At 44.8% G+C, this 17,080-nt stretch overlaps 1 protein-coding gene across 1 annotated transcript in view; it reads right to left on the bottom strand.

Annotated features, from left to right (window-relative positions):
• Positions 1 to 17,080, bottom strand: part of LOC115238244 (protein dachsous) — a 310,168-nt gene that overhangs the window by 27,094 nt on the left and 265,994 nt on the right. The window contains exons 4-6 of the mRNA XM_029811895.1: positions 7,267 to 7,430; positions 6,524 to 6,928; positions 3,858 to 4,266 (exon numbers count right to left, since the gene is read on the bottom strand). Of these exons, the coding sequence (XP_029667755.1) occupies positions 3,858 to 4,266; positions 6,524 to 6,928; positions 7,267 to 7,430 (978 nt within the window). The remainder of the gene's footprint in view (positions 1 to 3,857; positions 4,267 to 6,523; positions 6,929 to 7,266; positions 7,431 to 17,080) is intronic.

Raw genomic sequence — 17,080 nt, forward strand, 5'->3', positions numbered from 1 at the left:
GCGTAGCGAACGTAAGAGCGCACGCTCGCGTATCCGTTCGCATAAAATTCAATACGTACGATCGACCGACATCCCTCCTCGTGGATCGCGATCGGCTAGAACGACCTTATCAATTTTCCTCGTCGAGAACGGTTAATTGGATAATCGTCGCTCGTAAGAACCGTCCATGCACAGTCGCTCGTATTCCTCGGTCGCGCCAGGGGTTTCGTTTTTCGTCTTCCTTCTCTCTTTCTTTCTCTTTCTCCTCGCATGTAATAATCGTACCAGGTACGTACGTAGTCGCGCGTGTAACGAGCTCCGCCGTAATTACGTATCGCGGGGAGTAGTCACGGTCACAAGGGGAGGAAGAAGGACGACGAGGACGAGAACGAGGAGAGAACGGGGAATGAGAGGGCGAAAGCACGGCAGGGTAAAAGAGGGAAAAGATGGAGTCAAAAGACCTGTTTTCCTCCTCATCTAGGCACCGGTTGGCGCATTAATGGATAATTAAGGGAGCGGTTATAGCCGTGCCACCAGAATTATTCCAGAATCTGGGAAAAGGATCAGGATAATAATTCGTACGACGGATCTGTGAGAAACGACGACCGTATTGCTGTCCCGGCGACACGCCAGGCGGAATCTGGCGTGCCTTCACGAATTCTCGACGTACCTAGTCGCGACCGTCCCGGCGTGGCCTCGGCGACATCGTACTCCTCGCCGTCGACAAGACAAACGATCGACGGGGGACATGCAAACGCGCCGACCGGAGGATACCATCGCGGAACAATAAGAAGTATATCGTAGGACGCGTGCTAATGCGTTTCTCGTGTTAGTTTCTCGTGGGACCGCATGGCTGATCTCGCCGTCATGCTCGTAAGAAGAGCGGACTTTTTTGTCTTCGCGTGCCTCTTCCAATATTTGGGAATCCATCGCCGCGATCGGATGTACGTGAGCTTGGCGAAAGACCCCACAACGTCGGTTTCTCAAACAATTCGACGAATAGAAGCGTACCTGATAGAAAAATCTCAGCCGAGGGTAAACTCGAAACCTGCTCGGCAACCACGCACGCGAGTTGCAAACTAGCTGTGCAGCAATCTTATCTTTAATTTGATCATCAATGCAAAACTGCGTATCAAATTATCGACGCATAGGAAAAAGCGGTGGGAAACCCCGTTAAACATGTTTACTCCTGGAAAATATATCGCTAAATAATTCAAGATATCCGATCGATATTTTTACACCTATGCTCAATTATAATATAAATTGACCGTAATCAACATTTATCATGGCGAAGTATACACCGGATACACGTATAACGATACGAGACGAAATTATCAAGTTAAATTTTTTTTTTTTTTTTTTTTGCAAATTACATCACAAAATCGACATACAACAAAATAACATTCGGAAAGAAGCATTACCGCATCTCTAAAATAAGAATATGTTCCTGTTCTAGTGGACAAGCTACATGATGGCATGGTTAACAGATATCCAATCGATAGATGATACTATCGATTAGATGGTAAGTCACGGAAATTCCTGAGATCGCAATGATCGCGTGCATATCGAGACGAATTAAAATGTATGAGAGATGCGTGAAGATTCCACGTACGAAGACGTCACGACTTGCATCGGAATGACGAATACATCGTCAAATGTATCATGTCTTTGTCAAGCGGGACATCGACGTTTAGCAACTGTAATCATACCCGGTACATATTAGGAACTGGTCGAATCGAGCTGACAATCGCTGATATTCTCCATACTTTTCATCGCGTCTCATCAAGGACGTGCCGTTCCATAAATCACGGCGGGTTCGATCTCTCGACATTGTGAGCCAACACGCGGGGCCTCCTTAATTGGATGAATGGAGAAAAGGGTGCCATTAAGCGGACATTACGGCGGCGACCTACGCGGAAAGAGCCAAGAGGCATCGCTCGAGGGTTTTCTCAATGGGAGATCGCGGGTTAGAGAGCCCGCGATCGAAGGACAATGGCCGAGCGAAATTTCAACTCACTCCGCGCCGCCGCCGCCGGTCTGTTGACCGGACAATGTGCACTCGCACTGTGTGCAACAGGGATTAATATAGAAGTATTCGTACGACAAGACAGCTGATACTTCCGGCAGCGCGATCGCCCCCACCTCGTCGTTATCTCTCATCTTTTTTTCTGCCTGCCTCTCGATCCGCGCAGTCGGGATGACTCGAGAAGTCCCACCTCTGCAAACAGGCAGCCCGGCGGATACGAAACGAAGAGGAAAGAAAGAGAGGAGAGGGCCCGGACCTCGAACCAAGCGTGTACACAAATACTCCCGTGTCGCATGCCAATCAAACCGCGCACATTGCGAGGCACACTGCATACATGTGCGTTACGCGGCGTGTGACGAGCCTCGGGCCCCGTTCCTGATGATTCGTTACACGCCGACTAAGCGAAAGCGCCACTCTTACCGGATTATATTTTAATACCCACGAGAAGAGAGCGTACGCACACTGCCGCAATCTAAAATGAGTTATACGGAGATCGCGAAGACAAAGATCGTGTGATTCTTGTTATTCTAGCCAGTAATTTAGCAAATCCTCATTGAGTAATATCGTAAGCTGAGAAAATTATCAGGCATATTTATAAAGCCCAATGTAATTAATATTTATATTCAACATATGGTTTATATAAAAGATGATAAATATTTTTAAAGAATTTCGAAACAATTTAGGTGGACGACGTTGTCCGAGGAATCTTTTCGTCGGTTACGAAATCGTTTAACAATGGCGCGGCATAAAGGGCCGCTAGGTTGACGCAACAGCAACGCGTAAATTACACGCGCTGACGGCTAGGGTCCATTTAGAAAATTAATAGTCTCTCCTTTTCCTACACTTGCGGCGTTTCCTTCTCGCACCTAAATCGATTTTTCGTTGACTCTATAGTGTTTCTCCATCATATCGCGTTGGAAGGAACTCGAAGGGACAAGTTAAAGAGAAAGGGAATATCATATATACCGACGATTCAGACACGGAGAATTAATAAGAAGCTAGCGAAGGTGTGTTCAATTTTTATTTAACAGGCTAAGAACCTGTCTGAAACAGGAAGTAACTGTGGCTGCGAGCGAGGACGCGCGAGATAGAAGTTAGCGCGAAGCGAGGACGGAAAAGAGAGCACAACGGATCGACTAAGCCTTAGACTGATATACGAGATTGAATATCTGGTTAAGAAATAAAAGATTCTGCGGTAGACGCGGCGTACAATTACGTTCGTGATGGCGTTTCGATGAAGAAAGGAGAGATATAAGTTGGACAAATGACGCGCAAAAGATCGATAAGATTTCGATGAGAGCAGAATTATCGACGCGACCACGACGAATTGCACTGAGATTGCTTCCGTTTCGTGGCATTCCCGTAGTATGGTAGAATACCGCAAAGCAAGGCATCGCGACGAAAAAAAAAATCTCAAACCTGCAACCAAAATGTTAATCGCCGCGAATCGATCACTGTCACCGTAGTCCCGAGAGAAGCACGGAATCAGAAAGTTTCTCCTTATATATTTCTTATTCACGATCGTCAAGTAGCGCAGTCATAAGTCCGGTGTGAATTCAACCCGAGAAAGACCGGAGTAGAGAATAATGCACTTCTCGCGGAGTTTATTCGACAAAATCTCGACAAACCCGAGTTCGAAAATGGATTCGCCAATATTTTTCTCCGTGAGTTTTCAAGTTGCGTGGGCATCTCCGCTCGGCCCTCGAAGCCAGACCCGGGCCGGCTTTCGCAAACACTCAAACTCGTCGTTTCGACGAGAACCCATATATATCTCCTTGGCATTTGACGGCGTGCAAACGGAAGAAGAATGAAAAATATGGATATATAAAATTGAGAAAAATTTTTTTTATACCTGTATCAGGATCCACAGTGAAGCTGCTATTGGCTTGAACCACCGCGTATCTGAGGAGCGAGTTCTTGCCTAGATCGAGATCGGTAGCGCTGACGGAACCAACCAGAGTGCCCGAGGGAAGATTCTCGAGCAGCTCGAATCCGTAAAAATCCTTCTCGAAGCGCGGATCGTTGTCGTTGTCGTCTAGAACTGTCACCACCACGGAGGCACTCGCGGTCGCTGCGGGAGATCCGTTATCGGTCGCGAGAACCGTCAAGGTGTGCCGATCGAGAGTTTCACGGTCCAAATTTTGCGCCAGGTAGATCCAACCGGTGTTAGAACTGATTCGAAAGGCGGCAGAACCATGAAGACGATAGCTCAGTCTCGCATTGTTTCCCGTATCCAGATCTACCGCGGTTACCTGAAGAATCTGCAAACAATGAAGAATATGATTAGTCTATTATAATAATCACGTTTAATGCGATAATTTATTTTAATTTATTAATTTTATTAATTTATTATTTTACAATAATTAAATATCTAATTAAATTATATTTGAAAATTCCACACACACAGCAATAAAATGTTTCTGCCAGACGAGCAGAAAATCGAAACAAGAATAATCATCCGAGATTTCTCGCAATCTTGCAAGAGAGGAAAGGAGCAAGAATAGGGAAAAAAGACGGGGTGATAGGCGGCGTCGAGACAAGACCAGTCGATCCGGTCGTTTCGTATTAATTAAACGCACCCAAGGACCGCGAACCCTAAACATGTTCGAGCCAGCCGATGTTTCCCAGCGCGGGAAGATAGTGAAGGTCGAAGAACGAGAAAAAAAAAGAAAAAGAATGTAGGATCGGGAGTGTATAAGGTCGTGTTCTGCGCATGAACCCGCGGCTCACGGATGATAGATGGTAGTAAAAGGCAAAAGGAAAGAAGAAGAGGGAGTAAAGGAGGAGAAAAAAGAGACGCCGCGACCGAGTTGTCTTTGTAGACGAGGAGAAATATGTGTTACTATTAAATAAAGAATTTGAAGTGAGAGCAGGCACTAATGTGTCTAACTATACGTTATTAGTTTACGATGGGTGAAAGGTTACGCTTACTGCAACCAAGCTATTCTCTTGCTCCAGCTCTTCTTCTCTTCACATTCTTTTCCTCCACTTTTCCATCTCCTTCTCTCTAATGCATACTAGTGACTAAGATATTGTCCGGATACTACCGACAGCCCACAGATCTGTTCCACCGATAGATATCGCCAATATATACATGTATACCAGGAGAAAGATGGAATGGAAGATTGAGTAGCTACGAGAGAAGAAGAACGAGGAAGAGAAGGAGACAGGCAGACGAAAAAAAGAAAAGTGAGAGACGCCAATTGCAGCGACGTCTCTCGCTCTATCTCGTACCCGTGTATATGGTATATTAAAAATGTGACGTCATTTAACGAGCCTATCTCGCGGCGAGGATCTCGTCATCACTATCCTCGTATTCGGGATTATATGCGCTCGTGGCTAAGGCCACCGCGAGGAAGCGTCGGGCTTGTCAATCGCGATGACGATCTTGTTCTCGCAAATTTCAAGCAGCTAATGATTTTCAATCACCCGCTATTCCGATACGCTTTTCGCGACTTCTCCATGCTCGCTCTTCTTCGATTTTTTGCCGCATAATGACTAATATACATATGTATTACAGGAAATGTACATCGCCGTTGATCATTTTTACGGGCTAATCCGCGTTTGTAAGATCTATAACTATCGTTTCAGATTTGAATGTAAATCTCTCTAGTATCAAACAAATTCGCACACAGCCAGAAATTCAAGTTTTCCAACCAAAATGCTATTTTCGGTATAACCGTATGTGACGTGATAAATCTCCTATCTCGTGTTCAGGTAATCGCTTGAACCGGCTCGTGAAATGATCGACCGTGTAATGCGCTCCTGCGGGGGCCTATCGACTGTTACCTATCAATCTTAGACGCTCGCAGAACTCGCAATCGGTATCGACCGGCAACATGCCGCGTGCACGCGTTTGGATATCAGATTATCAGACATTCTTCCCTATCCATCTATCGGCCCGAACTTGTCAGTCAAGTAACTTTGTAGAGTAACATCAGCTAATATCTGCGCGGCGCGATGCAACGTTCAGTTAAATTCCTCCTAATCGACGCGAGAGGTTAATTCTCCCTTTGCCTACAAGGTGAACTTCGCAAGTCAACATCTTCTTCTTCCTTCTCCTTCTGCTTTTCTCTTTCGCGAGAAGCTATCCGGAAGGGAAAGGACGACTGGTAGCTATGGCGCGGCGTATGCCTTGCGATACGAAAGGGAGCAAAGGTTCACGAGCGCGTTCTTCCTGGTTGTCCCGGATAAAATTACGCATCCCAGAGACGGATACAAAACGCGCGGGAGCAAAAAGAAGCCGGCTACAAGGGAAAAAAGGGGAACTCTTTGGCGCGAAGAGATGCCGATGAAGAGCGAAAGAAAGGCCGAAGAGAGGTTGTTAACTTCTACCATCTCTCCCGACCAATCCAAAGTTTCTTCTTATTCTGCTCTCTTTCTCTAACATATACGCCTGTGCAACGTTTTAAATCTCTCTGTCTCTCCTACATCCGCTTCCTTTTTCGAAGAACCCTACCGCATCCTCTCGACAAACAAATGCTTGCGTGACGGGCGTGTAATGAAGATTTTTCTCACCTGGGAATCGAGCCTGGCGCCTTCGGGAACCTCCACATGATACTCGTTCCTTTCGAACACTGGGGGGTTGTCATTCACGTCCTGCACCTCGACGCTCAAGCTGAGGTTAGCCGAGAGCCCAGCACCGTCCAGGGCCCTTATCAGAAGACCATGCCTCTGCTGGATCTCGTAATCCAATCGTCTCGCCAAATAGAGTTCGCCGGTGCGCGCGTTTATCTCAAAGAGGTCGTTGCTGTTTTGACCGAGGACATAGCGTATCAGCAGCGATGGTGTGGTGTCCGGATCGGTAGCATGCGCTACGTACAAGGGTATATGAAGAGGATGAGATTCCGGCACCGAGATGCGAACGCTAGTCGTGCGAAACGACGGCGTATTGTCGTTTACGTCCTCCACGATCAATTCCATCTGTAAATGAAAAGACAAACGGATGTTGTATAAATGAGAGTAATTCGGCAACAAATTTTCTTCACTAAATAAGTAAAAAGCTTCTCCATGCCTCACTAATATAAGATCAATAACGGTAAATTAATCATAGTTTTCAAGTGCGATGCTAAACATGTGTTGCATCGAATATCGAATATATAATAATATTTGATAGAAATGCAAAAATCGTAGCATATTTTTCGCACGCTCGGCATTATTACATGCGCATTCAGGATAAATACTGAGAAAACGGATAAACGGCTATGATTATGGCGAGTTAATACCGAGACGATGATTATCTGGAGGATGTGCAATTTTACCTGGCAATATCCAATGGAGCCGCCATTACGTGCCTCGATGCTGAGAACATATTTGTCACGTGATTCCCGATCAAGCGGCTGTCGAATCCTCAGCATCCCCGTGTTGGGATCCAACGAGAGATCAGCTTCCTCTCTTACCAGATAAAACCTGCTTGGTCGTTCGCCTGGAAATGCAGAATACATAATTTAAATAATGTATACAGATATATACGTGCATCAGATATAAGTAAAATTGCTTTAAACGAAAGAAGAGAAACACATTTTGTGTTAATTTATTCATAATAAGTCTCGTCGTCCTTCTCGCCTTCAATGGAAGCTAATTAAAAGTTGTATCCGAATAATCTCGATAAATTATGACGCGCGAGTATCAAAAAGTAGTTCGGTCTCCGATTGCATTTGCATGAGCATTTGCATTATCGCAACTTAGTTTTTGTAATGGCTCCGGATTTGTCGGACATATTCACGACGGGTTGATTGACGTGTGTTGCTATTAAATTACGATATATTTGTCGTTTATGCGATTGAATCGGGAGATGGATTAATTGCAGTCTATTTCTCTCTAATCTATCGATCTTGTATAAAGGTATCGAATTGATTTGCTTTTATAATACCAGCGATGTTGTCTTTGACAACCGTAACAATTTATGAAACAATTGTAAACATATTTCAAGATAACTTGAAGAATTTTTAAACAAACAAGATGTATATTGCAGAAAAACGGCGGTAAGATCTTGAATGCATCAATCTTAGCAACAATATAACGGTCAGTTGCTTCGTGCTATTTCAACTCGCCAAATTAGAGGCGAAGTCACGGGACGTCTCGCTACTCTCGTTTCTCTGGTTAACTTCACCGGTGAACGAATTTATTCTCTTCGCCGATAAAACTCCGGCGGCACTGAGTCCACCGTAAAAGAAGGCTAGTCGAGGTTCGCTGCTAAGCAGATCTTTTCAAGCGAGAGCTGTCGCGCATTGCTGAGATCTCATTCGTCACGGTTGCGATCGGAGAGCGTTGCTCGCTCGAAGGATCGTGTCTGATCGGTGGCATGATCTTACAGCAAGATCTTCGGCGAGCACGGTCACACACACACACACACACACACACACACACACACACACACACACACACGATACATATACGAGCGTGAAATGCATTTGTGGCTGCATGATCGCGTCCGTTTGGATGATACGAGTTTCATTCGCCGAATAGCAAACGAACGGGGCACGTGCAATCGACGAATGAATGATGTCGGTTTATCGATTCCACGACGTCGACCTCGCTCGACCTCCTCGCACGAGTCAGTCGGGACCGCCCGGTGCCGCTGCTCGGAATCAATTAATAGCCAAATTGGCCGGTCATTACCGCTGGCAGATGCAATTCCGTGATGAACGATTCGTGAGCGCCGGCCCGCTTACATGCGTGTATCTCGCATAACGAGTGCCGTTGGCCGTCCGCACGCCCACGTTCTCGTACGCCAAGAACCGTAAGGATCTTACGTTGCGGGAAACTGAATTGGAATTATCGCCGCATTGCGGCTTACGATATGTCGGAATCTCTTTAGATCTAACGCATCGCGCCGACGCGACGTGTCCCCGATTTGCTGTTTGATAGATGATGATGTATAATTGGATGGCTTATTATAGGAAAGGGTTCTAAATCATTAGTTTGTCAGTATTGAGTTAAAGGCGGGTCGTTAGTATACACACGCGACCTTTCATTTTGATGTATAAAAAAAAGAATCTTAATGAAATTGATGAAAAAATGTCTCTTCAATTTACTTTTCGCAATCAGCAATTAACCGTTTTTATTTATGATGTTTGAGATCCGATTTAACTACAACGGTTCATTATAAATGTATGAATTTTCTATATTATCCGGTGTCGTGTCATGAAAGCACGTCGTCATGAGGCCACATCCAATTACGAACAATCACGCGGATAAAGCACGCACAGCACGCGTACCGATAATTGCCCAGATCAATCGATGGATGGATCGATCAATCGAGCGCGCGGTGTGGACCAAAACGGGAGTGCAACTACTCATCCGAGATATATCCTTCCTAGATACGATGTTTCGACAAATCTCGCGGATCTACCGCGACGCGATCGTCTCCGATCACCGCGATCGATCCCGATCAAGTTTTTTTCTCGTTGCATGCAACGGGAAAAACCAGATAAAACGAAAACATTGTCGTCACGATGAGTTGAAGAGAGATAGCCGTGAATATTTCCATTTTCACGGTATTCCATAACATCTGCGTCGTCGTCGACGCCTATGTCTTCTACGTTGTCGTCGGTGACATCGGGTGACATCGACCCGTGCCTTCGACCAGTGCCTTAAAGATGGTACTCGGTCGCGTACGTGGATGGCATGATTTATGGACCGCTATTTATACTCGATCCAACTCGTCCGTCCTTTTCCTCCGTTTCCCCTTTCGCATCGATGCACGCGACAGTGTGGAAGGTGTGTATCCATACACACACGCGCACGCACGCATACACATATATAGCGTGAACGCCTCGGTCAATGGTGCACATATTTTGGTCCACATCTCATTTTGATAGAGAATTAAAACAAAATCCTTTAATTCTCAATACTAAATAACTCCAGCACTTAGCACATGTCGAGAGACATTGATACAATCCTCGTCATCCTTAGTTTGTTTTTTGGCATTTGAAAGGTTGTTCCCGGTCAGACACCCTATGTATGAGTATATATATATGCGTGCAGGATAAACGTGCCTGTATCTGAGATGTACTTACACACATGAATCAACTCAAATGTAAAATGTATATATGCGAAGGATGAAACACTGCGGTTGCGTGAACGTATACGCGCGGCGCGCGTGTAATTACGCGTATATGCGTTGGTACCGCGAGACTGGTCTGGAAGACGTACACGTTTTATATCCCCGGCAATACTTCTACCCATCAGCATTCGGTACCCGTGTTATTAAACGTCCGCGTGATCTTTTTCCACGGACTCTCGCCGCGAGAGGTGGGTCCGCCGATCCTGTACTACTCCCCGTATATAATTACGATTTACTCCGCATCCCGATACGCTGAGATACCGCTCGAGTATCTTGCCCGTGCAAAAGGATTTCGACGCGCGACTTCGGAAGGGTATGTGACACGCCGGACAAATCTGTGTCCCTTCCTCCGTAAGCCGCCGTGGCGAGAAAGTTAGCCATTAAGATACGCGAGGCAACGCATTTGGTAATAAATCTTAAAGGATAATAAAATTATAAAGCGCGCATTAAATCGCCCGTTCTTCGTGAGAATATCGCACATCGTAATTTCAATTTTTACTCTGTATTGAAAGATTAAAAAGAAATTATTCAAATATTATTATAGTTTGTTATAATTTAAAATAAAAGAATTTTGAACAATAAATGTTCTCATACGCACACAAACAATATTCATAATAAGTTATAAAAAATTTTAAATATAATATGTATATTGAAACTTTTATATACGCATTTTATATAATTTTAAGAACATAAAATTAAGTGAATTTTTATTCGCTACAAGGGTGTATTTTGTAGCAATATGTAGAATTTATTTAGCAAAAACAATCTTTTTTTGCAATTCAAAACTCTGCATAAATCTCTCACCATAGAGACCTTCTTCTTGCATAAAGTATTATTTTTATTTAGAATAATCATCGCGCAAGGTGCACGTGTCGCATGGTCATGTTTTTCTCCCGCCGGTGCCGATTCGCGAAGGCTTCGTCACCCCGGTTACACACGCGTCCCTCCGGGGTGCCCACGTGGGTGTAACGAAGACAAATCGCTCGCGTATTTGATTAATTCGCGGAGATCGCCGGTCCAGCGCTGGACCCTCTCCACCTCTCCCTACTCGTATCCTTCGTCCTCCGGCACCGTGAATCGAATCGAGAGCGAGTTTTTGCCGGCGAAGCCGAGGCAAGGAAGAAACCCGTAACGTACTCATTACTGATTCTCGCCCTTATGCGTTCTCGGCACGAATGGCACGATCCGAGACGTTCCGTCCGATTTCTATGAGAAATCTCTCATAACGACTTGCGAGATTCGCGAATTATATGTGAAAATTTGCAATGTAGCGAATTCCACATCAAAACAAAAATTCTGAATGTTTAGATATTAAAAAAACGTAAAAGGAAAATATCACGCACATGTTTGCGCTATGTGAGTAAACATTATTGCAAGCTTTTCCTTCCTTCTGCATCGATAAGTAGTCTCGAATAGCGTAGGTAGCGATCAATAGTCACTGATCAGCATATTCTGGCATGTGTATTGCCGCGTTCAAATGCACTTTTAACATTCTTGCATGACGCTTTGCAACGCGATTCTTAGGTAATGACAACGCGAGAACAGTCGAGATATAATCTCGTATCGTATTCGTAATTCCCCCATTCTCATTCAATTCTGAACAATGCGAGTAAATTTACAGCACGTAAGCGTATAACTTATAATTTTCTCCAAGTGCTTTTTATTATTCGCCGTCCCTCTTGTGCTTCCTGCGAATTTCTTCTTCACCCTCTTCTCTTTGCTTTCCACAAGGTGAGGTAACCTTCCCGTGTTCCACGCGGTCGACATCTTGCCAGCCCTTTTTGCTCTGTCCTCTTCTCTTATTCCGCTCTATTCCGCTTCACGGTCCTCCCCTCTCGACCGCGCAAATGGAATTCATTTCTAGTTCCTTGACTCCGGTTCCCTGATCGTCTCCGTTCCCGTTTCCAAGTCCCTCTTTCACTCCATCTCTGTTTAATAGCTGCTGATCCGTCCTGTTTTCATCCGGGTCGTTCTCACGTGCACGACGACGACGACGACGACGACGACGACTACGACGAACGACGACAACACGATGACGAAGACGAAGACTGAGGATAGCCGTGCAGTCGTAGTAGCAGGATCCTATTTATTTCTCTTCGATAATTCTCCCGAGGCTGCATTTGCTACTCTGATACGTACGCGTGCATGTGTGTATGCGTGTCGTGTGGGCAGCTGTACCGGCTATGAGAAGCGGAGCTTCTAATTGATGCCGAGAGGATATATCGAAATGAAGTCGTCCTGTCGCAGGAAAATCGCTCATTCGTGTACGCGACAGACATATGATAATATTACACGTTAATAGAAAATTGCATTCCGTAATGTGTATTTTCAAACTCAATTACGAGTTTTATCGCGCAGCGGGTATATAAATCGTGCAACGGGGACATTAATTATCTAAAACACAGTCTGAAAAACAAAGTATGCAAATAATCTTCCGTTAGGTTGACCGATGTTTTTCCCTCGTGCCAAATAGTTCATAAATCATGACATTTTTTTTTTTTTTTTTTTTTTTTAAATAAAATATATGTACAATTGTGGCGCGGTTCTAGAGTAATCACAAAAATGCGATGCATTAATAATCCTTCTTCATTACTTGTCTCATTGATAGACGTATTCCAATTTATGTACACACGGGTAGAAACGCGTGTCGCTGGGTCTTTTATAGAGTGATATAGTGTAAGGCACAAATTGCTCGTCATTAAACAGTACCAGTTTTTCATTAGCATTCGTTGGTCTCTTTTAATGACATGGTAAACTTTCAAACGATAGAATTCGCGCTCGCTCCCTGCTGGGTATCTCCATCCAAACGTAAAAAAAAGACATCCCAATGTCACGGTCGTCAAGTTTCCAAGCGACGTTTGACGCGTGTTCGCAATTACGCGCTCCCTTGATTAATCGACAGACGCATTCATGAATAACCGTATCGCGAGCGCGAGCGTGAGATACGCGAGCTTCTCGTCTAGTCTTGGCGTGCAATCTCATTTGACTGAAAGTCCCCGGCGCAGGGTCGTTGTAACCGCCGCTGGCGAGCCGGTGATCATTCACTTCGGCGCACTACGTCGATATTCGCACAACTGTGTGCAATCTATCCAAGCAAACGCGTGCGCGCATGTCGCGCAAGAAGCCTGAGTAAAAAGTAATTGCGATCGGTGGCCGAGTCGTTATATTGAAATCAAGATGTCTGTACTTCCAATCACGACGCTAAACTCTAGACAAGATTATCCTCTTGTGTGTAATGGAGTTTTTCTGTGTTTGCGTCACACAGTGGATTGACTTGCCCTCGGGTGGCTCTTGATGAGATCTCCCGCGTCGCTTCTTAAGGGATTTATTAACGGGCTATTAACGTTTTGCTAAAAATATTTCAAGTTTTTTTTTCGTCATACATACAAGATGTTTGCCAAATTTTATAAATATTTCCCAAACGTTAAAACATCTTCTAGTCTTGCTAGAATAATCTGAATAAGACCAGCTGATCGTCCTAATAACGTCATATACGTTAGATAAAGAGACAAATTATTGATTCTTAATCGTAGACCGTTAGTTGCTGTACATATAATTAAATGTATTGAAGCCACTGCACTCGTGACGTTGTACATGTCTACGTCTGCATGCTTCTAGCGCAACTAGAAGTCGTCAAACAAGAGGCAACAGCAGATAATATCTCGTTGAAGGCAAGACTTCTCCTCTCGAATCGATTAGAATTGCTTCATCTGGCCGATCGCTTCCGTTTCGCCCCTTGGCACTCCTCTTCTCTCGTGGCAAAAAAAAGAGAAGAACCGCAATCCGCGCGCCGGTCAAACTATATTTATCGCAAAGTACGCGGCAGTATTAATTATTCGCCACGCTCGCAAGTCGCACCGTATATATATCGAAACGCATCACGCAAGAACGACTTTGGGTTTCTCTCTTCCACGCGCCGAGTTCCGAGCGCGATAAATCACAGATCGATGATCAGATCGTATAAGGTCTCGCAGCACGAGATCGCTTGCCTACGCGGCCGGCGCGACACGACGCCGTGACACTCGCGTGGAGAGCATTTCTCTTACTTTGCTAATTAGCTCGTAACGGTGCCCGTCCCACTTGAGGTCGCCCGAAGGAAGCCGGTCATCCTCTCAGGGGCGGTGCCGTCGTAGAAAACGACGACGACCGTTTACGATCGCCGCGAGAAGCTCGAAATTCGTTCTAAATACGGATATCAATACAAGCTATTTTTTTACGGTCTTGTTATCAGATAAAACGATATATACATATCCGTAATATTAAAAAAATATTAAAATATATTAGAATAAATTGCATTTTTTTTATAGCGATAAAATTATAAATAGCGGAATATGCGAATGCAAATTGCGATCTGTGCTTATCAAATTTTTTTTACAGTTAATAATACGAATAATCGCTTGCTAAATTATCCATATCTGGTAATATAATGGAGTAAGAAAAAAGACCACGAGAATAATAGCAATCTATTACATTTGTAACGGGATACTTGCGTGTCTCCTCCTGTTTTGCGCGGTTTCGAATCGCGGCAATCGATTATTCCGGCGGGGATCGTGGAATGCCCGGTGTCAGGCCCGGGGTCTTCCAATAAAAGGCCGACCGTTTGCATAAATCCGTGAATTTTTTAATTGGACCGGTAGGACTCCGCTTATGGCCGACGATCGAGATAGGCATGATCGTGCGGAAACGATCCGTCGAGTCTGGGCGCCGCATTGAACAAGGAAAAAGAAGATTGCATTGAGAAGAAATCCAATGATCTCTTCTCGTTAATTAGGAAACGGCGCGTAATCAAATTTCGAAAATATGTTTAGAAACTCGGTTACGGGCACGTAATAGCTATCGAATCGTTCGTCGGCGACTATAATTATCGCCTGGCGGCCTCTCATCTAAAAGCATCTCCTGATATCGCGGTCGTAACGGTGCTCCAGAACAGTTGCGCGGCGAACGCTATAAAAGTCGGAGTTTAAACACGCGAATTCTCAACGGAGCTGTATGTAAATATATGATGAAATTTAGCGAACAGAAATAGCTTTTAAGACGAATCTTCGCGTACTGTTAACGATAATAAAAGATCACATGTATCGAGAAAGCAAACGAGAAATTTGATACGATACATCATAATAGAGCGAAGCGCTGCGAAATCTCGACACGATCGTATCGGGATACTCGCCGAGAGGAGGGACACCGTCGAGAGGATCGATACGTGCCTCCGTGGGGTTCGCCACGACACTCGCCGCCGTCACATAGCGAAAAACGATCTGGTACTTAAATAATGATGATTAGCCGCGCGGGGCGCGGTAGCGTCGAGCGACGCGACGAATGCGATGAAGAAGCGATACCGTGGCGGCGGTATGCTGTCGTTGACGGGGGTCCCGCTCGTCCCTCTTTCTTCCTGTGCTCTCGCGCACGTTCTTACGTCAAACCATCCGACCCCCTTTCCGTCCAACCCGGTTCCGCTCTTGCGTTTCGAACGTCGGTGCGCCCGTTTACGGCTATATCGACGTCCCGTAGCGAGCACGGGGGCCGCGAGACGTTTAACATCCGAGGTCGCGCCGCGATCCTCGGACCGGAATGATATTCGTTAATGGGAGGACGGCCGCTTTTTACACGGCGAGCTTGTAATTGAAAACTGGCAAGAAATTTAAAACGCTCAATCTCCACGACACGTAAACCGGGCCGGCTCTCTAACTTTCAAATCGTATGTCTCGAATGATCGCGGAACATGAGTTATCGAGAGACACGAGATATTGACACTTTTTAATCTATCGATCGCCAGATCAAATGTATCCGTCTTGCGGATATCTATTTTTTTTGTTTGACAATGCCGTCCGGATTTGTCACCCGCGGTGAAACACATTTACATATCTGCTTACGACTGTATTTTCGCTCTCCTCAAGATCATTCTACGACATTGTATTTAATGTGTTGTACGAATGAAAATATGTCTACACAAATTTATTTAAATATTTCTGCAACTTGTTTCTGTAACGATAATTTGTCGCGAATCGGCGCAAACTGAGAAATTTACACGGGACTAAAATATTTCTACAGTCGGCGACTGAAGAAAGTTTAAAACACGCGTAATGGAAGGATTGTTGCACCAACGTGACTACGATACGCAAATGCAGCATACACAATAGCGCAAGAAACCCGAGCATTGGACTGCTAAACAAACGAATAGAATTCTGTATACACGTAAGATATCTTGGAGTGAAGACACAGCTAAATGGTGCAGAGTGTATGTCCGGCGAGGACGGACGGAGAATCGGAGAGGAGAGACAGTAGATTGTCCAGAAACCGAGATGGACAAGACAATGGACGGCGACAATAAGACTGCCCAGCTTCCAGCGACGCGAAAATAAATTAAAATGAAGTTTTGCATCGGTTACCGCAGTACATCTACCGTTGTGTCTCTTATAACGCGGGATGCCTCCGATGCGTAACGCATATTAAAATAATGACGTTGACGTAAGGCTCGTTTTGACGAAACAAAAATCGCAAAGGACATTTTCGTGCGATTGAAAAAGCGTAGATAAAAATTTTCCCGAAAATAGTATAAAAATAAAATTGTTTTTTTTTTTTTTACATATTGAATTTCTCAACATGCATATTGATTACGCAAAAGATAATAAGATCCATATCACGGGTATGCAATTAAAGTGGTATTATCAAAGTGATTAAAATACTGACAATGAAACAAACCAGATTCGACACGAGACAAGTCGAGATGGTACATGATCCAGCGATCCAGCAACGAGATAGGATTACGATTGGAGCACGCTGCTAGCTAAAACCCGAGCGGTAAAATCAGCGTTCATAGAACATGTGCGCTTCTATCGCGCCTTCCTGTTTCCCCCTTCGTTTCTTTTCTGTGTCGGGACACAATCTCATCTAGGATTACACCATAGTAATTCTCCCCCAGCCGGCCCGACGAAATTCCAGGCGAAGTGAAGCCGCTCGAGGGATCGAATCGCCGAAGGATCCGAGAAAGAGCGGGAAAAAAGTATATA

Source organism: Formica exsecta, unplaced genomic scaffold, assembly GCF_003651465.1.
Source record: "Formica exsecta isolate Colony F162 unplaced genomic scaffold, ASM365146v1 scaffold33, whole genome shotgun sequence".
Taxonomy (NCBI): Eukaryota; Metazoa; Arthropoda; class Insecta; order Hymenoptera; family Formicidae; genus Formica; species Formica exsecta.